Source organism: Euleptes europaea, chromosome 16 (genome assembly GCF_029931775.1).
Source record: "Euleptes europaea isolate rEulEur1 chromosome 16, rEulEur1.hap1, whole genome shotgun sequence".
NCBI lineage: Eukaryota > Metazoa > Chordata > Lepidosauria > Squamata > Sphaerodactylidae > Euleptes > Euleptes europaea.
Genome location: NC_079327.1, coordinates 35,567,600 through 35,595,141, shown reverse-complemented (window position 1 = coordinate 35,595,141; position 27,542 = coordinate 35,567,600). Strand labels below are relative to the sequence as shown.

General features: G+C 43.0%; 1 protein-coding gene across 1 annotated transcript in view; it reads left to right on the top strand.

Moving 5' to 3' along the window:
* The first annotated feature begins 4,996 nt into the window (after positions 1-4,996).
* The window catches only part of OCA2 (OCA2 melanosomal transmembrane protein), a 189,131-nt gene continuing 166,585 nt past the window's right edge, over positions 4,997-27,542 (top strand). Inside the window, exons 1-3 of the mRNA XM_056861864.1 lie at positions 4,997-5,259; positions 18,181-18,279; positions 20,111-20,290. Of these exons, the coding sequence (XP_056717842.1) occupies positions 4,997-5,259; positions 18,181-18,279; positions 20,111-20,290 (542 nt within the window). The remainder of the gene's footprint in view (positions 5,260-18,180; positions 18,280-20,110; positions 20,291-27,542) is intronic.

The window sequence follows — 27,542 nt, the reverse complement described above, 5'->3', positions numbered from 1 at the left end:
TATGATTTGGGGCAATTGCTGAAGGCACTTCTGTATTAACTTTGGTAGGTTCCAGTGACTGTAGCAACAAGTAGTTAATAGGGTCAAGAACTGTAATGAGGTAAGTAAAATTGGGAAGCTTCAGCTAAAGATGGGGTGAGAAATAATAATTTGATTCCAAGGAGACAGGAGGGGATGGTTCTTATCCTAATGGCCAGTGATGCTGCAATGTCAGTTCTGGCTGCATAACCAGAAGAGACATCACTGTATTGCAGGGCACTCTAGGATCCACCGGAAACACTATGGTAAAAACCATAGAGTTTCAGGTGACTCCTACAGTGTCCCACAATGTGGACATGGTTTCTTTCATTTCCCCCACCACTGCCCCATTGAGTGCTGATACAAGAGTGCCAGCAGGTGTTTCCTTGCCAGCAATCCTTGTTCCTAGAGCCGTGTTGGCGAACATATGGCACGCGCGCCGCAAGGGGCACGCCGAGCCCTCTCTGTGGGCACGTGCGGAGCCGTCGCGTAGGCCTCGGGCTGTGCCGTGTTGCCGTGGTGCGGTGCTCCTTCTCCCCAAGCCCATGCTCCCCAAGCCTGCGCTGGCGCCCTCTCTCTCCTTGCACCGGGGCAAGCCCCTCCGTCTCAGTTGTTTGTTGGGGCCCCGCCTGTCTTCAGTTTGGACTGGGAGGCGCCCCCTCCTCTCAGCTGAGCTGCAGCTCAGCTGTTTGTCGGGCCCCCGCCAGTCTTTACTTTGGACCGGGGAGGCTGTGGAGCACCTTGCTATGCCCCCCCGCAGCTCAGCTGTTTGTCGGCCCCCCCTCTTCATTTTGGGCCCCCCACCCATCTTCAGTTTGGGGGACCCACCCGTCTTCAGTTTGGGGGCCCTGCCTGTCTTCAGTTTCTTCCATTCTGCTTTCCTAGGTAGGTATTACCACATTGATTGCTCTGCCTTTTTTCTTTTTATCCCTGCTTACTCTGTCAGCTTCTCATCATCCCTTACCATCCAACTGACTCTCTTCACCCCATTCCAACTGCCTTTTCAAACATCAACATTGTTTTTTTTCCCCTTACAGAATGTTAAGCACCGTGCTGACTCATGTATATATCTGATTCTGAACTTGGTCCCAGGGTGCAGCTGTTTTAAAAAGGCCCTTTACAGAGACAACAAGGTACTAACTTCTCAGCTGAACCCTCCCCTCCACACCAGGTACAATTATCTCCTAGCAAGGAAAGAAGACAGAAAAAGATTTGTCTACCAGGAACAATAGCCACCCAGTTGGCGGGGACATTTTTAATTGGGAAAATGAAGAAAGTTAATATCCTCCCAGCCCAGTGTGGTCTGTCCCTATGGCTGCATTTTAGGGTGAAAAAACCACGTGGAGATCTAGTAATGGATCTTCAACCTAATGTGTGGTTTGGCCTTTAGTCCTCTTGGTTTCAGTCTGAGAGCTAAATAGAAGAAAATACTTTTCTCCCCTTGAAATCTATGGAATTCAGAAGTACTTGAGGAGCTGGGGGTGGGGGACATGGTTCAATGGTAGAACACCTGCTTTGCAGTGAGTAGACAGTACTGACCTTGATAGACAAAGGTCCATGAAGCTTCAGGTGTCCCATGTGGCTGGTACTACTGTGGGTTTGTTCTCAGACGTGGGCCATATCTTTGACCCTCCTGTCATGCCAGGATGTATCTCTGTTTGTCTACCTAGCTTCCCCCAAGCCTCATTTCTAGAAGAAATTTCCAACTCTTTCTAGAACAAATCATTGGACAGCTGCCAGTTTTCAAATTTCACTGTGCATAGCAAAACATGGTAAGCCCCTCTCTGATGGGGATATTATCAAAACAGCCATGTTGTCTGGGAGTAATTCCCTTTTTCATGATTTCCCAAACAAGGATAAAATTATTCAACGCATCTCTGAGATGCCACTTAGCAGAAATACTTTTAAAGATCGAGTCCAGTGCATGGCAAGTGATGTTAGTCAGCAGCTCACCACTGACTTACAAAAGGCAGCCTGTTACTCCATGTGCTTGGATGAAAGCACAGATATAAATAATGATGCAAGGCTAGCAGTAATTTTGTGTTATGCTGTTGGTGACATCATGAGAGAAGAGCTGGTGAAACTGGTGTCTTTGCCAAAAAGAACACAAGGGATAGATATCTACAATGCTGTGATGGAGGCTTTTTTGTCACATGACCAGAAAAAGTGGTTTCAATTACTAGTGATGGGGCACCTTCTATGGTGGGGGCAACATCTGGCTTCATACAATTCTTTGTTAAAGAAACAAAACATCAAGTCATTCAGTTCTATTGCATTATACATCAAGAAGCTCTTTGTGCCAGGGACAGCAGCAAAATATTTGATGATGTCCTCAAAGATGTCACAAAAATGGTGAATTACATCATGGCTCGTGCTCTGAATTGTCGACAGTTTCAAGCACTTCTTGAGGAGGTTCAGGCACAGTATAATTGTCTACTTATGTACAATAATGTCCGGTGGCTGAGCAGAGGACAAGTCCTGGAGAGATTTGTAGCCTACTTGGATGAAATTAGGCTGTTTATGAATGAAAAAGGGCAGGAATATCCACAGCTCACTGATATGGCCTGGCTTACCAACCTCATGTTTTTTACAGATTTTACACAACACTTCAATGTACTGAACAAACAACTACAAGGTGTAGGGAAAACAGCAGAAAGGATGTTTTGTGATATCAAAACATTTGAGAGAAAACTGCAGATTTTTGAAAGAGACCTTGAAAGTGGGCAGCTGAAATATTTTCCAAAACTAAAAATGCATTTAGAAAATTCTACAACATTTGCAGACAATCCTACAAGCCATCAGGAAATCTACAAGGAATTTTCTAATATTGTAGCAGCTGCACAGGTGAATTTTAGCAACAGATTTTTACAGTTCCGTAAGATGGAGACAACCCTGTGTTTTCTTACTTCTCCAGATAAAGCCAAATTTGAAGAACTTGATCTTTCCTGCCTACACTGGTTAGATTTAGAAAATCTGGAAATGGAGCTAATAGAATTTCAAGAAAGCTCTATCTGGAAAAATAAATTCTATGACCTGCGTGAAACACTTGAGAAGATAGAAGGGATGACAAAGGACAGCACAGTTAGTTCTGAAAATGAAATCCTTAATGTGTGGAATTCTCTGCCAAATAATTTTATGTCAGTGATAGCACTTGCGATTGCTTTCCTTACTTTGTTTGGATCATCTTATGCTTGTGAGCAGCTGTTTTCAGCTTTGAATTATATCAAATCTGACACCAGAAACAGACTAACAGATGACCTGAGTGCTGCATGTGTTGCTCTCAAACTTACAAAGTATAAGCCAAGGGTGGACAAATTATCAGCATGCACACAACAGCAAAAATCACATTAATTGTTCAAAAGCATGCCAAATGCAAACTTTTACCTTTCAATAAAAAGTTGTTTGTATCATTGAAAGCTCTGTTATTGTGTTTTTCTTTTAAGGCAAAAGATGTTAACGTATGAGTTGTTTTTTCTAAACTAAAACCTCAGTATTCAGGTTAAATTGGTGCATTGGCACTCGGCGATAAATAAGTGGGTTTTGGGTTGCAGTTTGGGCACTCTAAAAGGTTCACCATCACTGTCCTAGAGTAAGTCATCAACTAGGCCATTTGTGCTTGCTGGTTAAGTAGTAAGAGATCACAGGCTCCAGGCCCTTCTTCCTTTCTTTTTATTACACAGTCAGTCTTAAAAGTCTCACTGGAGCTTAAGTCTAACAGCAGGAATCCAAGAAGTTCTTCTGAAACCCAAATCGAATGACCAGCACGATGGCCAAAATAAATTAATATATTAGAAGCAATGTAATGACTTGGCTTGTTTGCACGTTACATTGCTTCTAATATATTAATTTGTTTTGGCCATCGCGCTGGTCATTCGATTTGGGTTTCATTATCTTTCAGCACAGGTTATTTGTTGTATTTTCCTAATTCCAGAAAGACAGTGGAGCTTAGGGAATTCTCTAATAGTGTTTAGTAGCTATGCAACCTCAGGGTGATGAAACCAAGGCTGAACAGTAGCTCATTGGTAGAGCATCGGACTTGTGAGAAGAGGGTCCCAAATTCAGTCCTGGTATCTTCAGTTAAATGGGTCAGGTAACACCTAAAATTACAAATGTGGTGTGAAAGACCTGTTCCTGAGATCCTGGACAGCCACTACTACTCAGAATAGACAGTGGCCATTTCCGCACCAAGTTTTTTACAACGTTAAATGAAACGTGTTATCATTTCGTGTCCACACTTTCCCCACTCCATTTGGGATTGGAAGCATTGTGCAGTCATTCAATGCTCGTGTTGTCTGCAACCACTTATACCATGATACCCGTTTGACTTCCCCGGGGTGCGGTCATGTTTGGAATACAACTCATTTCCACACCCCCTGCGTTGATCTTGCCCGTTGTGTAACCCATTTCCCCTCCTGTTCCCACTTCCCCCTCCCTTCTCCTCTCCTCCTGACAGCTATTTTCCGAGCGTTTTATTTTTAAAAAATTAAATTGGCCTACCGAAGGGGCGTTGGTGCATTGGACCCCCCCAATTTAACTAGGAGGCAGTGAAAAAGCAATTGAAGGGTTAACATTCGGGCTCAGGATATTAGGTGCAACGGCACTCCAGGAGGGGAGGGACAGTTTCCACACGGAGTGGAATACAGAATGGACTGCTGGAGTGGGGAGCACATTGTGTTTTGGGAAAGTGCAAACAGGGTGAAAATGGAAGGAATACTCTGGCAAAAGAGGCTACGGGCAACAAAAACTTAGAATTCTCTGCCAAAACTATAATATCGAACAGGAGGATACACCGTGGTAAGTTATTGGTGCGGAAATGGCCAGTATTGACCAATGGTTTGATTTGGTGTAAGGCAGCTCCATGAGTTCATGTGAAATATAGATATCTGTACTCGTAGACATAGAAGTTCTGTTCTTATTGACTCCTTTGATTTGCATCCATTTTCAGGCAAGAAAACAGAATCCATCAAGTAATCGAGCTATGTACTTGGACAACAAAGATGACAGCGCAATATCTAGAAAAGTAGACATGGAGCTGACTCAGGCTCCAGTCCCTCACCGTGTGGATTTGCTTGGAGACATGGCAGCGGAACCGATTTCCAATAACTTCCGTGAGCTGAAGCTGCTGAAGGAAATGATGGCTGTTCAGGGAGAGCCACAAAATACCTATCGAAACAGTGTCCGTGAACCAGACTGTTGCATTACGCTGGGGAAAGATTTCAGTCCACTGGCTTTTCAAGGGAGGTAAGACATAGAGTTAAAAGAGAAAGTGCCAAAGCAGGACTGCAGCTGAACATCAAGAAAACAAAAGTAATGACTACAGGAGAATTACACAACTTTAAGGTTGACAATGAGGAAATTGAAATTGTTCAAGACTTTCTATTCCTTGGCTCCACCATCAACCAAAAGGGAGACTGCAGCCAAGAAATTAGAAGGAGTTTGAGACTGGGAAGGGCAGCCATGAAGGAGCTAGAAAAGATTTTGAAGTGTAAGGATGTGACTCTGGCCACCAAGACTAGATTAATTCATGCCATCGTATTCCCTATTACTATGTATGGGTGTGAAAGCTGGACAATGAAGAAAGCTGATAGGAAGAAAATAGATTCCTTTGAAATGTGGTGTTGGAGGAAAGTGTTGCGGATTCCGTGGACTGCCAAAAAAAATCAGTGGGTTATAGATCAAATCAAGCCTGAACTGACCCTAGAAGCTAAAATGACTAAACTGAGGCTGTCGTATTTTGGTCATGTCATGAGACGACAAGAGTCACTGGAAAAGACAGTCATGCTAGGAAAAGTTGAGGGCAGCAGGAAAAGAGGAAGACCCAACAAGAGATGGATTGACTCAATAAAGGAAGCCACAGCCTTCAATTTGCAAGATCTGAGCAAGGCTGTCAAAGATAGGACATTTTGGAGGACTTTCATTCATAGGGTCGCCATGAGTCGAAAGCGACTTGACGGCACTTAACACACACACAAGACATTGAGCACTTGTCAGGGATGCTCTAGGCTGATCCTGCATTAAACAGGGTGTTGGACTGGATGGCCTGTATGGCCCCTTCCAACTCTGTGATTCTATGAAAATCAATTTCTTCAGAATCATCCTATGTTTTTATTGTCAGCCTCAATTATCAATAAATGTTTTGCTTAATATATCCTCCTGTAATATCAGACATGCCCTGACCTGGATGGCCCAGGCTAGCCTGATCTCGTCAGATCTCAGAAGCTAAGCAGGGTCAGCCCTGGTGAGTATTTGGATGGGAGACCACCAAGGAATACCAGGGTTGCTGTGCAGAGGAAGGCACTGGCAAACCACCTATGAAACCCCAAAAGGGGTCGCCATAAATTGGCTGTGACTTGACGGCACTTTACACACACACACACACACACACACACACACACACACACACACACACACACACACAATATCAGACATGGGAGGGGGAGTTTAGATAGGAAGCTAGCAGCATTCTGAATTGCTAAGGGAAGGAGATTCTTTCAGCAGGTTTCAGAACTCATATATGCTTTTATGGCTTCTGTGGGGTACACTCCCCCCCAGTATTTTCCAGTTTTTTTTTCCTTACTGGTTTGTTAGTTATGCAAAATGCCCATAGAACACAGGACCTTGTACTGTAAAATGATATTAACTGTTGGTATACTATTGCTGGTCCATGTTAAGAGAACAAATTCCATAATTGCTTTTGACTGCTCTGAACACAAGTGACCTATAATATTACAGTTCAGACAGCGATAATATGATCTTTTAAAGTTCATTATTTGTCATGATGAGAGTCTGTGGTAGGATTCTTAGTACTTTCAGTCCAACTAAGTGTGCCATTTTTATGTAATATTAGTTTTTAACAAGTCACTCAAAATTACTGTGGTTGGGTTAGAGCTTTTGATTTGTTTGTAGCCTCTGTGGAAGAAAATATTAGTCTTTTCTCCAAGGCAGAGTCTTGGAGCCTACCAGCTCTCTGCTGGAAGAAGCATATCATTTTCTACTTACTCTTTTCCCCAGTATCACTTTTTGACTTCCTCTCCCAAGAAGGGAAACTTTGAATGCTCTCTCCTAAATTTCAGACAAGTAGGAAGAGCATCCCAGTTGTATAGACTATTAAAATACTCAGGGCAGAGCCAGGACATGCAGATATGAATTGACATGTGAGAAAACGTTCCCCTCATTCCCCACTTTATGCTCAAGTGAGATGTGGTGAGGTATTTGGAGTGCATAGGAAGAACAGCCAACTCCTGCTCTGCCTTTCCTTGCTCTGATCTACTCCCCACCCCCAACTCTGATACTGGAAGTCAGTCAGACTAGGAAAAAAAATCTTTAAGCACTGGAGTGTAGATGTGTCAGCCAGCAAGGTATTGGAGGGCAGGAGCAATTGGGGGCAGAGAGTTGGGGAAATGGCAACATGTGATGCTCTAAGAATTTCCCAGATCTCTACGGTAAAAGCATAGAGATGTGGGGAATTCCCAGAGCTTTTCACAATCCTGCATTGCTCCTGTACTCCATTCAGCGAGGGTGGGGGGCGGAGCAGTGGGGACAAGAGGTTGTAACCTGGTAAGTCTAACTGAAGTGAAATGTGGGATGGGGCAGGATTACTACTTCATGATCAGAGCACTCAGTTTTTGCTTTTACAAAGACACCAACTTTCTTTACATGTGAATCTGTGGGGTTGCCTCTCATTTCCTCCTCCCAGGGCTAACAGCAATGGACTTTGGAAAGTTGAAACTATGTTTAGGATCGCAATGCCAGTCACTCAATGATATATAGACCAAAAGCAGACAAAGGAGAGTACTACTTTTTAAAATTCATATAATTAGTTATGGACAAGAGGAAACCTGCATGTACTTGCAGGGGGCATCTCAGCCTCCCACTGTTTCCTCTTTTCCTTCCCTAAAAGCCCCTATAGCCTCTCCCCTTCTCCTGCTTCTCACTCTCAGCCTACCGTACCTCATAGTATTCTTGTGAGGATAAAATGGAGGAGAGCAGAACATTGTAAACTGCTTTGGATCTCCATTGTGGAGACAGGCAGAGAGTAAATTAAGTACCGCCTCTCAGTTCTTTCCGGATGTAGGGAACTAAATTAAAAATAATGGATTAGATCCAGTAAGTGAGAGAGCAGCCCAAATAGTCCAGTTTAGCCTGAGATCACCAGAGTTTGGGAGCTAAGCAGGGTCGGCCACAGTTAGTACTTGGATGGGAGACCACCAAGGAAGATTGGAGTTGCTATGTGAAGAAAGGCAATGGCAAACAACCTCTGCTTTACATTCACATGTAAAGAAAGTTGGTGTCTTTGTAAAAGAAAAAAACTGAGTGCACTGATCATGAAGTAGTAATCCTGTGGTAACCATGAGTCAGTTGTGACTTGACACCACCTTCTTCTTCTTTCTCCATTAGATTCTTAGTTTTTGAGTTCAACCCAAATAGTCAAAACAGGTCTACAGTTCCTTTTGTTAAAACTCTCAAGCCAACAACATACCTAATGAGGATGATGTGGCTGCGACAGAAGAAAGGTTCCAGGTTGGGTGTTCATGTGGTTTTCCCCAATCATGTGGTAAATATCCAATTCAGTGCTAACCGCTGAAGGGATATGCTACACTGGGGTAGACAAGACGTGTCTTCAGACAGCCATGTTGTAGCATCTGTCACCTAGAATATTTTTGGTGCCACCTTGGCACCTTAGAGGAACTGGGCCCTTAGAGGAACAAAAGTAGTTAATGTGCTCATTGTCCAAACAGTGGATGTAAATTGGTTCTTGTAGGTTATCCGGGCTGTGTAACCGTGGTCTTGGAATTTTAAAGTTAGTTAAATCAGCCCAATTGTGGAAAAATCATGTGGTAAATATCCAATTCAGTGCTAACCGCTGAAGGGATATGCTACACTGGGGTAGACAAGACATGTCTTCAGGCAGCCATGTTGTAGCATCTGTCACCTAGAATATTTTTGGTGCCACCTTGGTTTCAATCAATCATCATTTATTGTGGTCAAAAGACCAATTCAGCACAGGCTAGCTTGGTTTCATTTTAATATGTGAGGATAGGCTTACAGTGCGTTCCTGAAAGGAATGCCCGCACCGCACCGGGCTTAGGAGGCAAACTGGCAGCGTTGCCTCCTAAAGAGGTTTCGGCACAGCAGAAACTTCTGCCCGGCGCCAAAAACCCATGCAACCCTCATAGGGTTGCAAGGGAGATACGGCAGCTAAAAGCTGGTGTATTTTTAAAAAAATAAAAAGAGGCATTCCCGAGCCGAAAGTGCTCGGGAAGCTGACTAATGTCGACCCCGCCCTGCGATCGGCGCCGTTATGCCCCGGGAACACCTCCCGGGGCGCCGGAACGCCTCCCGGCTTGCCGCTGCTGCCTGTGCCGGCGCCCGGAGTCTGGCGGTCGGCGGTCGGGGAGCGGCGCCCGGCCCTGCATGCTGGCGCTGGGGCCACTAATGCCGGTGTGTGCCTTCCGGGCGCCCGTGTGCGCTTTCTGGGCACCAGCGGTGTGGGCCCCTGCGCCGGCGGAGGCCATAGTCAGCCTCCTAAGGGCTTTGGGCTCAATTTTCAGGAATGGGCCCTTAGAGGAACAAAAGTAGTTAGTGTGCTCATTGTCCAAACAGTGGTTGTAAAGTTAGTTAAATCAGCCCAATTGTGGAAAAATTTCAACAACAGTTCTGTCCTTCTATGATATGCAGAGGTCTGACAGCTGCTCCATCTTGTAACTCTCGCTCACTAAATGCACACAGACTTTAAACATCAACAACCTTTTTACTGCATAAGTGGTTAAAAAATTATAATGGGTGTGAAGAGAACGAAGGAAGACAAATAATATTTTCTCTCCGAATGCTAGAGTATGGTTGAGGGAGATTAGCAGTACATTCAAGACAAATGAGAAAAACATTTCAGACTATATATAATTAAGAAATACATTTGAATTTACCGTAATGCAGAATTAATGGAATTTATTTCTATTAACTATATTAGCTAAGAATGAAACTCCCATGTCGAATGGTTCTATACCTTCAATTTCAGGATGCTTGTAATTACTAACTCTCTCATTCTCTGCTTATGAACTTCGTAGTGACATTTGCGTAACGTTAGGGAGAGATTGCTGGACTTTGGTCTGACCCAGCACAGCTATTATGTGAAAGTGTGTTTAGTACCAGTGGCGTCAAGAGGTTTTTCTTCCTGAGGCAGTAGTCCCTACCATCACTGCACCTCACCATTGCTCATGGCCCCAAACTCAGTGTACTGTAGGGTTGCCAGGTTCCTCTTCACAACTGGTGGGAGATTTTTGGGGCGGAGCCTGAGGAGGACAGGGTTTGGGGAGGGGAGGGACTGCAGTGCTATAGAGTCCAATTGCCAAAGCAGCCATTTTCTCCAGGTGAACTAATCTCTATCGGCTGGAGATCAGTTGTAATAGCAAGAGATCTCCAGCTATTACCTGAAGGTTGGTAACCCTAATGTACTGCTCAGTAGCTGGAGGAGATAATCGCCTTTACCACTTCACTATCCCAGTGCTTCTTAAAAATAATGCAGCAAGCTATGCATGCCCTATAAAATTTCCTGAACGCTTGCAAGGATGGTACTTCTTGCAAGAGTTGGGATGCCATTTTGGCTCCCTGGAAATGTGGGTCAAAGTTGCATGAGAAGAAATCGCTGTTTGGAAACTAGCAAGCATGTACTATGTTTGAGAAAGTCTGGGGAGAGCAAGGAAGTATGTAGGATGATCTTGCTTGGCTTTTGGGTGGGAGTGTCACTTGGGTAGATGGACCGATAGCAGGCTAGCTGGCTAGCTGGCAATTGGAGGCTAGTGATAGGCAGGATAGCAAGTTGCTTCCCCCCCACCCCACAAATCTGCTGCCTGGGACCTGATTATAGAGTTGGCCGTGAATAGTACACCCACAGAGGCAATTTTTCTGATTATTAGGTGAGGCAAGGTATTATGTTTATTTCTTGTGTAGGATATGTTATGCAGTCGATAAGCCTGCAGTATCCCACGTAAGCCAGAATTAATGCATTTTTTCTATATTCTTAAGATGATTACTTCACCCACAATAGTTGATTTATGTAATGCGCTTTTTGCAGGGTTTTTTTTTTTTTTTAAATAAGCAACTTCCGATAGATCCAGACTCTAATCTTTCTAGGAGTGATAGGAGCAACCACCCCTTTAGTCATGCCAGGGACATGTGAGCGCCAATCCTCTTTAAGGTTTTATTGACAGCTGTTTCATCATGCAACCCTGAGAATGAAAACCATGAACCTGATTTTAATGAATATGCCCGATAAAAGGAATTGGAAAGCCAAGGCAGGGAAGGGGAAAAGGGAAAAGGAACAGGGAAACCAGTCTCTATTATCAGTTGTACTGGTGTTATTTATGAGGAAAATGTTCTGCAGATTCTCAAAGTTGTTTTGGTTTTTTTATATAGACATTTTACAGAATGGCAGAGTTTTTTTTGCCATGGGCATAGGATTGCAGGGTTTGCTTCGATTTACAAGAGAGTACGGAAGGGATACTACAAATGTTGAACAAAGCACAGTAGAAAATGGACACTTGTATTTTTTCACCAAAAGAAGTCAAGAGAATCTCTTTTTTTTGCTTTTCATGCCTCTTGTCTAAAATAGTCCACAGTAAAAACATTTTTAAAGGCTGTTTTTAGTTTCTGTATTTTTAATTGCTGTTGCATTGAAAACTACAACAACTATGCCACACACCTGTCAGGTAAACTTACATAAAACAACAACTTTAAATGGTAAATTCTACCCCCCCAATCCCCCCCAAGCTATTAAAGAACTCCTGCTTCTATCACATGTTAATAGCGACATGTATGCAGGAGGTTGCCGTTAGAAATCTGTTCATAGTTGTATAACAGTATTAAAACAGATTATAGAGCCAGAAATATTTGTTCCAGTCCATTTAGCTAGATAATAGAATATCTCTGTACAAAAAAATATGGCCAGTTTATACAGATTTTATGTATTTAATCTATAGGCAGCACTTTTTTTCTCTAACAGACATATGTTGCATTAACTTGAAAAAAAAGACAGACATGCCATTTAAAATATAATCAACACAAGTACATTTCAGATTTGCGGGCAATCCCATTCATCAAGGGAAAATCAAGGGAACATTATCTCTTCTACTTCTGATCTTGGACCCATTAGTTCAGATAAGAACATGTGAGGTAATAATAAGGTGCCTTTGAGGATGCATAGAACGCATTTCTTCTCAGCTGGCTTATTACAAGTTGGCCCATTTGGAGTTTGTACGGACTTTCCGTACAAAGCCCATAGCACTAGCAGTAGGGTTGCCAGGCCCCTCTTCACCACTGGCGGGAGGTTTTTGGGGCAGAGCCTAAGGAGGGAGGGGTTTGGGGAGGGGAGGGACTTTAATGTCATAGAGTTTAATAGCCAAAGCGGCTATTTTCTCCAGGTGAGCTGATCTCTATCGGCTAGAGATCAGTTGTAACAGCAGGAGATCTCCAGCTAGTACCTGAAGTTTAGCAAACCTAACTAGCAGATCTATTCATGCAGTCTTCTTTATCTATCCATCCCTATGTGTTGTTTTAAAATGTAATAAATAAATAAGCATTCTGAGTTGTTACTTGCAGTGTTCTTGTTGGCGTGACAGTCAATCTTCAGAAATTTAGACGGATGGAATTTGTCTAATCAACCAAATTGCTCTTTTGAGTCTAATTTGAGGCACTAGGGCAGGGGTGTCAAACTCATTTGTTATGAGGGCTGAGTGTGACATAAATGTCACTTGATCGGGTTGGGCCATGCCTCGCCAGCCCAGATTGGGGCTGGGGGAGGTGGCCTGCCTTGGCTGGCGAGCACACAGCAGACCCCGCAGCTCAGATCGGGGCTGGGGTGTGTGTGGCTGCCTCGGCCGGCTTGTGGGCCGAATAAGAACTCTCAAGGGGCTGGATCTGGCCCATGGGCCATACGTTTGACACCTTTAAGAACATTTCATTCATGAGAGATAATATGTGATTTGTCCTTAGACCATTCAATCTGTTACAGGGGAAGAAACCCCATGGTAATGGCATGGCTGGAACCCTGATGGCATATCACATATAGTGGGTATGTGTATGGATGTCAGGACCTGACAACTGGGAATTTACTTGGTGACTGGCATGGGGAACTTGGGAAGAGAATACAGATGTGAGGGCGATCTGGCTGCGACATCTGTCACCCCATTGATCGCCAGGGTTGATTCAGCTGATCTGGCTGGCTAGTCAGGTGTCCCCTACCTCCCTCACCGTTCCATGTGTGTCCTTCCCGAAGCTGCGCGCTCGGTGGAAGAGGACGACCATCCCAGATAGAAGGAGTGTACCGTTCTTTGGCCTTCGGGAAGAGAATAGTTTGCATATGAATGTTTTATAACCAGCACATTTTGTAACACTGATTGCCTGTGTTGCCAATTCTCTGGTTATTCCATAAATAGATGCGAAATGTTGAGGACAAAGATCACATCAAATCAGTTTGCTGCTTAGTCTCCTTTTTTATCTGGTTTTTTAAAGCTCACTCTTCTGAGATTTTCCACAGACATTAATTAGATTTGTGTCGCAGATACTGGAGATGTGACATTAAAGCAATGACCTGTGATTTAAATCAGCATCTTGTACCTCTTCTGAAAGAAGAATATACCTTCTCTGGCATCAGATTATTTAAGAAACAGTAGATCTCTAATTCAACATTTAAATACTCTTTTAACAATTTTGTGAAGCAAAAGTTCTTTCTGCACCTCAGCTTTATTACAGTTATATTTGAGAACAAGCCTGGTGTAGCAATTAGGGTGTCAGACTAGGACAGGAGCAGTCTGGCCATTTAATGCACAGGGTCATTTCCCAGTGGGCCACTGTCCCTAGAGGACTCCTAGTGGCCAGGAGGAGGCATAGCCAAATCCCAGCAACTCTGCCAATGTCTCAGGGGCCACTTGGCCTTTCAATAGCAACGGTAACTGGTGTCAGCTCACCAGGGCCTTTTATGCATGGCAGTTTTACCTGGGGTTCAATGCATGCTCGACCCACACTTTTCTATTGAGAATCCAAAAATTGCTACACAGTAGCAAAATCACCAGCTCAAACCCAGAAGCGTGTGAGTCCCTGCCCCCTTGAAATCATTGCTTTGTAATTGGCTGTAGTGCTTACTGTGAGGAAAACGTCCAGTTCCCTCTCCCTCCAGCAGAAAGCCAAGCGCCGCTTTAAAAACTATTTCTCAAAATGGAGCTCTTTAAAAGAAATGGGTGGGGGGAGAAACCCAAGCGTCATTTTAAAACCCTTTCTTATGTGAGACACATGTCTGCTCAGAAAGAACTCCGGGTGAGAGACAAAAATCAGGAAGCATTTGTGTCCCCAGTCCTTGAAATGCTGCTTTGTAATTGGCTGTAGTGCTTACTGTGAGAAAAATGTCACCCCCCACAGCTCCCCTGTCCTATGCTTTGGCTTATGCATGGAGATGAGGATGATTTCACTTGGGCTGATATCAGGGGAGATTGAAGAATTGGGTTTTAACAGGAACAGGAATGTTTGCTGATGTCATCTTGATTTGATATGAACTGCACACTCATCAAATGTAGATGATTCCTTCCCTGCAACTTTTCTAAAAATAGTTGAAATGTAGGTGAAGAAACAATTGCTGAAATTTTTGCTGTCATTTATATTTAAAACTAGGACTATGGCCTTGTGGCATAAAACCCAATGTTGATCTTGACTGTTTGGTTGTTGCTGTAACTTTGGCTTGTTCCAAAAATGTTCCCTCACCATGGAAGCAGCCACAAATAGCATGGGAATGGACAAGAGTGGCATCCACATGTTCCACTCCTGTGCTGTTCCCTGCTGCTGCCTCCTGCCCTCTGTTGCATCTATGCAGAAATACAGAAATGATGGAGATTGCACGAGGCCTTACCACAACTTGGTGCCCCTCCCCTTTCTTCTTAACAGCTGGGGAAAGAAAGAGCCCAAAGGGGGAGATAATGTGGCGCTTAGTCCCACTCCTCCTGAGGGTTGCTAGCCAAGCCTGGTAGTCAGCAGGAGGTGCATGGGGGGTGGGGACATAATTTCAGTGTTGCAATATCATTTCTGTTGCAGCCATTGCATTGCGCTGCCTTGATGGCGTCACTTCTGAGGTTATGGCACAAGTGACATCGCAGCATCAGAACAACAGACTAAGGGCCGCGACTTCTTTTACTGAGTCAATCCCTCTCACGTTGGGTCTTCCTCTTTTCCTGCTGCCTCGCGCCCAGCCCTCACTAAACTGAGGCTATCACACTTTTGTTAGCCAAATTGCTCTTTAACTTGGGGAATTAGCAAGCAAGATGACAAACTACAATATTTATATAGCAAGAGCAACCTTTGTATACCAGAGCCGGTAACTGTGACCTTTAAATAAAGACAGAAGCAATGGATTCCAGATTAAAAGAGTTTATGTCATTTTCAATCAAATCAGTGTTACATACACACATACAGAGAAATCTAGGAAATTCAAAGAGAGTAGTACAAGCACAGATGCCAACGTGGTAGGGATCGTTGATGGGGTGATATTTACCTTCCTTGAAGAGGTGTTGTCCTAGTTCATGTAGACTTAGACAGAAGAAATCAATAGCAAAGGCGGGGGCAAGGGGTTCCCGTAGACTTGGCCAGCAAGGCGGGAGGGAGTGTGGTCAGGCTGCGCAAAACCCAAACCAACATAGTAACGGCAAAGGTGCCAGGAAAGACCTAAGGTGAAGATATGGGCTGGGGGCACCCCAGATATACTGTTTTTCTGGGGGCGGGGGAGAGGGGTTTACCCCTCCGAGGTTCCCAGGTGACAAAAGGTGACAAAAGGATTAATCTGTGGCTACCGGGGTGGGGATGGTGAGAATTTGGAAATCTGTTCTGATTCCAATGGCTTTTGCGACCTGGGAGAAACCGGGAGATCTCTGCTGAAGTGATTAAAGTTCTGGAACAATGGGTGCGTTCTCTGCAAACGTCTGGGGATCGCTGCTGCATAACTTGAAGAACGACTCATCGCTGATATCAGGATCGCTGCTGATTGCCCATTAAGCTGCTGATGTTGCAATGAGAAAGGGGGGTGTTGGCACTGACTACGTGACTGTCTGCTTTCCATGACATGGCTGCGGCTGGAACAGAGTTTGCACAGGAACATGGAGTCTCTCCGGTTCGCTGGAGGTTGCCCTTGCTTCTATTTCCTGGGTGTTCCGGGCTGCACAGAGCTCGCAGGAGCGGCAGTGTCAGTTTCAACGGAGCGCGCAGCGGCCGTCCAGTAGCGTTTGAAGCGGGCACGCGGTTGGAACAGTAGTTGTGTGCCTGCATATCGGGTTGCCAGGTCCAGTCCGGGAGTTTAGGCAGCCCGTATGCTTTCACTTTGGTCACATTATGTGAATACAAGAGTCACTGGAAAAGACCATAATGCTAGGAAAAGTTGAAGGCAGAAGGAAAAGAGGAAGTGAAGTTATGACTGTCTAGGAATTGCTGGAGAGGACTGGCATCACTTAAAGGTTTTTCTTGGAAGTGACCTCAGTCCTTTGTAGGAATCTCCAACAACTCTATGATTTTACCATAGAGTTTCCAGCAATTTCTAGAGTGGCATGACATCACTTTTGGGTTTGGTCCTTAGTGACAAACAGTGCTCTAGGACAGCATCCTATCAGTGCTGGAGTAAATGAGAGGAAGAATGATTCTGAGACATAAAACAGGACCAGCTAACAGTTCTTAAAATCAGTCTATTTATGTTACCATAATTATAAGATATTTTTTAATGTGCCTGACCCTGTTATCTGCTGATGCAATGAAAGAGAAGGGTTTAGAATAGGGAGCAAAACCTTCAAGCCAATGCTTCATTGTGAATGATGGCATTATTTTGGCTTTGTGAACAAGTCATGCTGGGTTGACGCTGCGATGTTAATCACTACTGCTTCATAGGTATCATCTCTGGATGGGGAGCTGCATAAAGTAGGGAAATGGGAAACAATCTACAACTCAGGGACAGCCTTGGCTACAGTTTAGATTTTACAAGCTCAGGCGAACAGCCAGGGTTGCAGAAAAGGATGAGTTTAAATCAGAAGAATCTCCCAAAACGTTAACAGTAACTTCTGTGCAAGTGTAGATATTGAAAAAAAAAAGTTCTTAGACATACTGCTAGAATACTAGCACACATCTTTCTAATTCATATTCTGGAGTCCAGGCTGTTTTGTATAATAAATATTATAATGCAAGGTCCATGAAACGTAGAAATGCTTCCTTTTGAACAATCAGCAGCACAAACACAAACCTTGTACAACTGGGAAATCTTCATAAAGCAACTCATCACGAGCCATCCCATTGCAGCAGAGCGAAATACCAGAAGCAAGCCTTGCCTTGCTGTTTCCCCCAAGTGGATAGATCTATCGGTTCTTATGGCTAGGACTAATAGAGTGCTCAGAATAGGAGAAGCACATCTTCCCAAAAAGAAAGTATTTGTCTGGAAAGGCCCTTAGACACTGGGAACTGATTTAAATGTGATGCATTAAAGTGGAAATTGCACACAAGGTTTTCCTGTGTAGCCACAGCACAAGGATCACAACCAGACCCCCTCCCCTTTCATTCCATAGTTATGAGTCCAGTGATGTTTTCCAAATGGAGACAGGCTTCTGTAGATCCTCATTGTTGCTGTGGCTGCCAATACAGCACAGCAGCGATAGGACCTCAGCCAAACCTATTTCCAATAGAAATAAAATGGAAACATGAAAATGGCATGGGTTACACTTGCATCTGGACTCTCTGCAGAATTGTGGAGGGCAGAAACAATATGGCACAAGTTTATATCCGGGTACCATTTGATGCTCTGGAATATCTCCCAAACTCTATGGTAATGCAATAGAGTTTGGGAGGAAGTCCAGAGTGTCAGCAAATGTGCCAATGGCACATCCAGGTTTTTGACTAGATATGATGTCAACGTGTTGTGTGACATTGTCCACCCCAAAGCATCCAGGGTGCTGGGCAGTGGCCTGGCAACCCTAGTTTTCTTAAAATCATAAAAGAAGCCCAAAACAAACAACAGACACAGTTTTGCTTCCCAGGAGTAGCACACCCCTGAAGTAACTTAATCGATCTAATATACAGTGAGTTAATATACTCTCTTCAGTATATACTTTCTTCAGTGTAAGACTAACTATTTGTTTTCTTTATGTTTTAAAGGTACCATTTCAGTTTGCCCAAATTCTTCAGCACAAGATCTAAAGACAGCTGTTTTACAGAGAGAACACCTCTATTGAAAGTTTCCTCTGAAGAAAATGGGTAGGAAATTTATATTTGATATTAAGGTCTCAATACACGTTCATGCTATTCAGATCTTGAATGGTAAGTTTCTGATTGCTCATCTACAATTTTAAGTCCTTTTTTGCCTATTTCATACACTTAAATCTCCATTCTGAAAGTCTTATCCATGCATCTGAGAGGGACACAATGTGTATAGATGCATCTTACCATGTGTGGTGGTCTGGAGACTCCATGCTAGGATCACCAGAGCCAGCAGGAATAAGTGGTGTAGGTGGGGTTGCCAGGTTGGGAAATACCTGGAGATTTTGGGGGTGGAGACTAAGGAGGGCAGGGTTTGAGGAGGGGAGGGTTTTCAATGGGGTATAGTGTCATAGTGACCGAAGTGACCCTTTTCTCCACGTGAACTGATCTCTGTCACCTGGAGATCAGCTGTAATAGCGGGAGATCTCCAGCTACCACTTGGGGTTTGAGGAGGGGAGGGACCCTAGGTGTAGGGTTGCCAACTCTGGATTGGGAAATTCCTGGAGATTTGAGGAGGGGAGGAACCTCAGCAAGGTAAAATGCCATAGAGCCCACCCTCCAAAGGAGTCCTTTTATTCAGGGAACTGATCTCAATAGACTGAAGATCAGTTGTAATTCGAGGAGATTTTCAGGCCCCATCTGGAGGCTAGCAATCCTAATATTGTGCTAAATATGTAGGGTTGCCATCCTCCAGGTAGTAGCTGGAGCTCTCCTGCTATTGCAACTGATCTCCAACCAATAGAGATCAGGTCACCTGGAGAAAATGGCCGCTTTGGCAATTGGACTCTATGGCACTGAAGTCCCTCCCCAAACTCCGCCCCGCTCAGGCTTCGCCCCCAAACCCTCCTGCTGGTGGCGAAGAGGGACCTGGCAACCCTATAAATCTGCTCCAGCAGATAGCGTTCAGCGGTTTATCAGTATCAGAGCCCCTTATGGAATATTGTTACAAGGAAATACTTTTCAACATCCTTGGTGTGGAGGACTAGGGTTGCCAGCTCCAGGTTGGGGAATACCTAGAGATTTTGGGGGTGGAGCCTGAGGAGGGTGGAGTTTGTGGAGGGGAGGGACTTCAGTGGGGTATAATGCCATAGAGTCCACCTTCCAAAGTGACCATTTTCCCCAGGGGAACTGATCTCTGTCACCTGGAGATCAGCTGTAATAGCAGGAGATCTTCAGCCACCACCTGGTGTGGGCAATTTCATTTCAAAACTTTAGGAAAGACACGAAAGAAAGAAATGTATTAAGAATTGGTGTGTTAAAATATCAGTAGTTGAAAAACATGGCAGGGACATATTACTTCACCAGAACGGATGGTGAAGTTAATTTGCTGCCTAAAAAGTACTTTACCCATGCACAACACATTACACAATCTCTGTTTCTACAGTCCGCCTCCCTCTTGTTTCTCCCATCCCAGAATTTTCTCCAGTAGTGTTGCCAACCTCCAGGTGGGGCCTGGAGATCTCCTGGAATTACAAGCGAGCTCAGATAAAAGAGCACCCCTGGAGAAAATGTCTGCTTTGGAGGCGGACTCTATGGCATTATACCCAGCTGAGGCCCCTCCCCAGGCTCCACCCCTCAAATCTCCAGGAATATCTCAAGCCAGAGTTGGCAACCCTACTCTCCATTCATTTGGGTTTCTGCCTTACCAGATAAGCTACTTGCTAAGTTGTGGTGGGCATTGTTATCTTGTTTTAAAAATGTTCTTCTGTTCTCAAAATTTAGTATCCTTAATCTTTGCTGTAGTTTGGCAACCCAGGTTGTTAATACTATTGATAGGTCCAGTATCAGAAAATGGTGTGCACTGATGTTTCCTAATAATATCTTACAGGTTAAGATGCATGGCTGTTCATAACACAGATTTCACCACAGATGATGATTCTTGGGAAAACAGTTCTGCTGAGTTTCAGCCAGGAAGTGAAATGACCAGCTTGTCCAGATCTGCCTCCTCTTCTGAGAAATGTGAAATCAGGGACAACTTTCATGTTAAATTTAATTTATCTAAAATGCGGTATGTGCTCACCTTGTGTTTTGCTGTTAATGTTTCTGCAAATATCAAAGGCTAAGGGAAAGAGTCATGAAATTGATTTTTTCCTTCAGCAAATGAGTAAAGTAACACTCCATATTTTTTGTCTTATCACGCCATTGATTTTCAGGCAGAACATCCAACGAAACAGATGATAAAATCCCTTCAGATATATAGCCCCATGTAATGCTAGGGGCTAAGCAAACAACCCTCTAAAGCTTTTGAAGTTAGTTTATGTGAAAGGAAAATATGTAACCTTGGTTGGTCTTACAACCATTTATCTAAAAAAATATATGAAGCCACTTTCATGGTAAATTTAATTATTGAGGTTTGGGTAGCTTATTAAACCTTATTTTAAAAAATCTGGTATAGTTTCTGCATTTCGATTTTAACATATAATATAATATTAATCCTTAGGGTTAATAATTTATGGTAAAGACTTTCTGGTTTCTTAAGATCCATGCAGAGTTCTAGCTGAGGAGAAACATGTTTAGGGGTTTGTAGAGTACCTTTTACTTGTTATAGCCGCACAATGGGAGCCATTTTATGTTTGGTTGCTCCTTCAGTGTTCCTGTTATACACCACTGTGGGCAGGCTCAATTGTGTGGTTCTTTTCCTTGAAAATGGAAGCCCCCCAGCAGATCTGGACCCTTCTTTTCTTTTCTTTTCGATTTTGATCCTAGCTTTCACACACAATGCACTTTCAATCTACTTGCCATGAATGCACTTTGCAACTAGATTTTACTGTGTGAAACTGCAAAATCCACTTGCAAACATTATTCAGCATGAGTAAAAGCTAATTTTTGGTTGCTAATTTATGGAATGACTTCACAATGCCAGATTCCCCACTATTTCCAAATCTCATTTCTCACTTCCCTATGTGTGTTGTGTGCTGTCAGGTCACTTCTGACTTATGATGACCCTATGAATTAATGACCTCCAAAATGTCCTGTCTTGCTCATGTGCACGTTGAAGGCTGTGGCTGCCTTAATGGGTCAATTCATCTCACTTTGGGTTTTCCTACTGACTTCAACTTTCCCCAGCATTATTATTGTTTCCAGTGAGTCTTGTTTTCTCATGATGTGACCAAAGTACAGTAGGCTCAGTTTAGTCATTTTAGCTTCTAGGGAGAATTGATCTGTGTATGTGCAAAGTGCCATCAAGTCACAGCTGACTTATGGCAGCCCCAGCAAGGGGCTTTCAAGGCAAATGATTAAACAGAAGTGGTTTGCCATTGCCTTCCTCTCCCATCCAAGTACTGACCCTGCTTAGCTTGTAAGATCTGATGAGATCAGGCTGTCCTATACCATCCCACATCCCCAGAATTGATCTAGAACCCACTTGTTTGTCTTTTTGGCAGTGAATTGGTATCCGTAAAACTCTCCTCCAATGCCATATTTCAAATTAATCAATTTTCTTCCTGTTAGGTTTCTTCACTGTCCAACTTATGCATCCATACATAGTAATGGGCAATACCAGAGGATGAATTATCTTCATCTTTGGAATGTAGATTGAACTTTTCCAGTCTGTGGGCTATTGTTTTGTTTTCCATATTTGTTGGCATATTTTTGTTAAGATTTTGATGGACTCAATTTCTGTAGCTTGAAATACCTCTATTGATATCCCATCTGCTAGATGGCCATCTGTCAGCAATGCTGATTCTATGTCCTTAGGCAGATCATGAAAGAGAGGGCATCTTGGCCATCTTCTGGACATGGAGTAGGGGTCACTGGGGTTTTTGGGAGGGGATGTAGTTGTGAATTTCCTGCATTGTGCTGGGGGTTGGACTGGATGACCCTGGTAGTCCCTTCCAACTCTATGATTCTATGATTCTATGAATGTGACTGGCCCAAGGTCATCCAGCAAGCTTCCATAGCAAGAGTGGGGATTCAACTGCAGATCTCCCAGATACTCATCCAATGTTCTTAACCACTACACCACACTGGAACAAAAGAGCCTGGCCTGCCTGAGCCCTGTGTGAGAGGTGAGATGGGGAAGGAAGATGGCGGTGCCTGGCTCAGTCAACTTGAGGCATGGGAGACACTGGTGCCATGCCCAGCCCAGTGCAAGGTGAGCCAGATGGTGGCACCTCAGCCAAGCCCTATATGAGGCAAGGCAGGAGTCACCCAGGAGGCTGAGCCCTATGCAAGGGCTAGGCCCCACATGATGCCAGGTAGACAGGGTGCCTAGCCAGGCCTTGCATGAGGGGAGTCATATGGCGGCACCCAGCTGGGTCTCGTGTGAGGTGAGTGTAGATCTAGATTGTTCCTTCTTTTTCACATATCATTTACAGTATATAGCTGCTGGCCTGCCCACTGGCCCCTTCCTTGGACTCCCCCTTTCTCCTGTGGTCTCCTCTTAATTAATTCATGTCACCAGCACCAATAAGTATTAAGATTTTGCTGCTTCTGTTGGAAAATATTGGTTTTAATATAATATGCAGGATCAGATTAGTTGTGGGCACCTTCTTTTAAATAGGGATATACGACGTGGATATTTTATCGATATTGTTATAATTTTGAATGTTTTATTCCATTCTAATTAATTTCCATCGTATATTTATTGTGTTGTTGTTGTTTTTGTGAGCCACCCTGCACCTGGTTCTGGCCGAGAAAGGGCGGGATATAAATCTAATAAAAGAATTAACTAAATAAATATATCTATTTTTCAGGCATGGGCCAGTCTGGGGATATCTGTACCAATGGGCTGGGCCAACATTGTCAGAAAGGAGATCCCCCCCTCCAAACTTGGGGAATCCTCGCCCCCCAAGTTTGCACAAAAATTTGAAAACTGTAAAAAATTGTAAAAAATTACATGTTTTTTTTTTAAATGCTCCCCAAACTAATGTAATGCCTGATCTGAGAAAGAACTTTCTGATCTGAGAAAGAACTAAAGGAAACTCACTTGTCAGTTGCTCTGACACTGTCCCTAAAGCCCAAAAGAGGGATTAGGGGGATAGAGCTTTACTTGGCTCATGCATGCATGAGAGATGTTCTAATAGGGAATACACAGACTGACAGAGTCTGTCCAGTATTGTGACTTGTCTAATGTTAACATTTTCCAGTATCAAGACTTGTACAATACTGATGTAAAATATTAATAACCTTCCCAAGTGGTAGCAGGAGAAAGGTCTACCAGAGTTCCTAGATTTAGGGTGGAATTCCGAGCATTGGCACCTGGTGCTGGAACCCAGAGATTGGTGTGCGTGTATGTTTGGGTGTGGCCAGTTCTGAGATTTATCAAAGCATGTGTGCCCTTGGAGCAGATGTTTTCATAACATTGGGCATATGTTGGGTGTCATTCACATACATATTTATCCACAATGTGGGCAGTGATGATAACATCAGATTCTAGTTCCAAAACGAGTGAACCCATGCATTCTTGAAAGCATGGTTTTAGACAAGTTATTTGCATTTGGTATGGAATGCAGAGACTCCTATAGCTTCTGTATATACTCAAGGACTTCACTATTTTGTTCTGACTGCAGTTTCTTGCATTACACTGGAGACTCTTCCCAGTCTTCCCACAAGTTTGGATGTCCCCATCACTTTATGGTGGTGGGTGGGTCTAATTTTATAAACATGAGTGTTTGCAGGAACCTCAAAATTTTTTCCACATGGCATACGGTATGGTATATGGCAGAACATATTTTTCATATTCCCTGGCTGCTTGTTTTCTCCCTCCTCCCTTTAAGTCACTTATATTTCTATTTCATATTTATAGGTGGTTGAGAATTTGGGGCCGTAGGGAGATGCTAATTTTCACAGGAGAAATCAAATATTCTCTTTGTTAATTTTATTGCGTTAATTTTGTCATTCTCTTCAAAATTCAATTACAATGTGAATAAAAATTAGTTTAGGCATCAAATGAAATTTCAGTGGTTTGGTGACTGGGATATTAAAACCTTGCTGATTTATAAAGGGCTCTTGGATCTGCAAATTCAATATAAAATATGATGTAAAAGTGGCTTGTGTATAAAGCTGATCTTTTCTTGCAGAAGCCACTGTTGTGAAGAAAACAAAAGCTCCTCGTAAAATCATGCACTGATCAAAGGAACATTTGGGGAAACAATGTGAACCTGGGCTACATTCCTTAAAAGTGTTTTTTTCCTAGCTATGGAGTTCTCCACTATATTCTCAAGCTAATGTATAAAGATGCTGGCCAGGGGAATTTTTTAATTCTTAGTTTTTCGGGTTTGAGAAAGTAATTGCACTAACCCCTTTCAAAACATTGCCTATAAATCTTTGCAAGTTCATGAATACTATAATCAACAAAAGGACAGACACTTTAATGTGATCCATTTTTTGACACATTGTCTGCTTTTTTAGTTTAATAAGGACAGTAAATTATTTTAGTACATAACTAATGCTTTTTTTCTTGTTAGCATTCTGATTGTTTTTTTTCCTACAATTATCTTCATGGCAGTCATAATTTTTTAATTCTGAAAGGTGCCTTTTGTTTGTTTGTTGTTTGCAAATCAGTGCTCTTTGAGCTGATAACTTATTTGCTGTGAACACATGTATGTAATTTTAAAACCTGGAATTTCAGAGTATTTCAAGCCAGTATATATGTGGGTGCCTGAATAAAACTGCAAATTTCATTCCTCTGCAGTAAATGCTTTGAATTCTCTTTAAGCACTCTTTATTTATAGTGTTTAAGTTGCTGCCTGTTTTCTTCACTCTCTCTCTGTTCCTAGGGGAATTTAAAGAAACCTATTCTTGTAGAGCATCTTGCTGTGCAGAGACATGCAAGTTGCCATTTTACAGGAGAATGAAAAGTGGAAGTATGAATCACTGGCGCATTCAATTTTTTTGGTCGCATTTCTTACTGTGTGAAAGGGTTCTTGGATAAAGTGGAATGCATTATTTGGGCTTTTAAATTCCCATAGCTTTTGGCACAGAATAACATTACTATGTCAGATTAGATTTGCCGCACAAGGTCATGGGTTGGTAAATATGTATAAGTCAAGGCCTGATCATGACTGGTTGCTAAGCTGTTAAAAGCACTGATTCCATAAGTCTAAGCACTCAAAGGATAAGAGGGGAGGGTACAGTGGTCTAAGTGCTGAAGTTTATTAATGAAATTACATTCCCTCCTCTGTATTGTATCATGCCAGTTCGCCAAGGTGGTTTAGTTATCTAAGGACAAGCACTTTTTGACTTCTAAAGCTTTCATTTAAAGGTTTTTGATGGTCCTTTCTTGGCCTTTATAGCAATCTTAATTTTATTTTGAAAGGATCGAGTCAATCTTGTGTTTAAAGCTCTGGCTATAGCTGTACGGAACACCATTAAGTGGTAAAAAAAAATAAACACATGTAACACTAATACAATAATAGTAGACACATCCTTAAATGTGGAGAAAGGGGCCATGGGACAATCAAAGGCAGGCAGGCAGGCCTACAACTAAAGAGAGCTATAGCAGGTACTTAGAAAGACAATAATGCTAGGAAAGGTTGAAGGCAATAGGAAAGAGGAAGACCCAGCATGAGATGGATTGACTCAATAATGGAAGCTGTGGCCATCAGTTTGTAAGAGTTAAGCAAAGCTGTTAAAGTTAGGACATTTTGGAGGTCATTAATTCATAGGGTCACCATAAGTCGGAAGCAACTTGATGGTACATAACACACAAATATTTGGAGAGCTTCCAACTATCAGCAACCTTATGATACTTGTGATTGTCCACTAATTTGGTCATTAAAAATGTGACTATGATTCATTTTTCAAAACACAGGACAGTTTAGTATTCTAAAATTTACAAAACCTGAATGTTCATGTATTTTATTATTAAGGCATATAGAAGATTGCTGTGGCATGTACCAACCAACTGTGAACTTTGTAAAGAACTTACTTGCTTCCTCTTCTTGGTATTGTCCTCTGAGCAAACACCCCAACTCATTTTTTCCCTGGGGGTCAGTTGATTCTCAGGAACAGCGTAAATTAGTTTGGTTTATTGCTCATTAACAAAGCCATAAGCAAATACATATAAACTTATAAAATACCTAAAATTCACAAATACATAAAATAAAATTACACATGTTCAACAATACCTCTTGGAGCGAAATACCTGTATCATTTAGCAGGACAGTTTTAAAGCCATTGCTTGAGTTAAGTATTTTGCCACCTGATACATTTTCTCAGTGTCCACCTCTAGATCTGATAAGAGAAAAGGGACAATTTCCTTTTCTAAAGGAAGATTATACTTTGTTGGAATGGGCATATTCCACCTGGTCCTCTCCTTATTCCCATTTTAGGCCATTGACTCTAGGCCATTGAAGTCCCTCCCCTCCCCAAATCCCACCCTCCTTTTGCTCTGCAAAAACCTCCCGCAGATAGCAAAGATGGACCTGGCAATAGGGCTGTGCATATCGATAAACCCACACCGAAAAAATACCGAAAAAAGCCATTTCGGCAAATTTCAGGTTCGGGTTTACCAAGTCCCTAAAACTGAGGAGGATGGCAAAGCCGAATTTGCAAACCCCCCAAAAGTCAGCTTTCCATGGCTCCTGGGGGATCATTTTTGCAGGTAGAGCCCCCAAACTTTTAGTATGGCTCCAAGGGACTCTCCTTGCAAGAACCCCCAAGTTTGGTAAAGATTGGGTCAGGGAGTTCGGCGTTATGGGGTCTGGAAGGGGTCACCCCATCCTCCTCCATAGAAAAGAAATAGTGAAGTGGCTGTATTCAGATTCTACATATCTATGGATACATTGTATCTCTATGGAGGAGCCGGGCGAACTTTCCCACGGTTTAAAGCCCAGCTCCTCCATAGAGATACATAGCGAAGTTCCCACTAAAGAATCAATACACTTTATTGGACCCGATTTTTTTGGGAAACCCGGAAACAAACCGAATCCCCACATTTACTGGTATGGGAATTTGGCTTATTTTGGGTTTCCTGAAAAAAATCGGGTCCAATAAACCCGAATCCAAAATTTACCGGATTTTTTTTTTTGCACAGCCCTGCCTGGCAACCCTAGTGTAAAAGCTGAGCCATGGCACTCTTGAGTACTCTTGGGCAAGCCATTCTTTTTTAGCTTCTGGCACTTTCTTGTCTTTATAGCTGAGTGACCAACTAAATGTTACAGTGTCTACAGGTCTGGCCTGTGGACACTGATCACATTTTAGAGAATGCTGAGAAGGCCGGTGTAGCAGGACCAAAAGATCTTGTTGTTGTCCCCTCCCCCACATGCCTTTTCAAGTGTTGAAACAGTTATGGGGGATTGGGTCTGTGGCAAAATTGG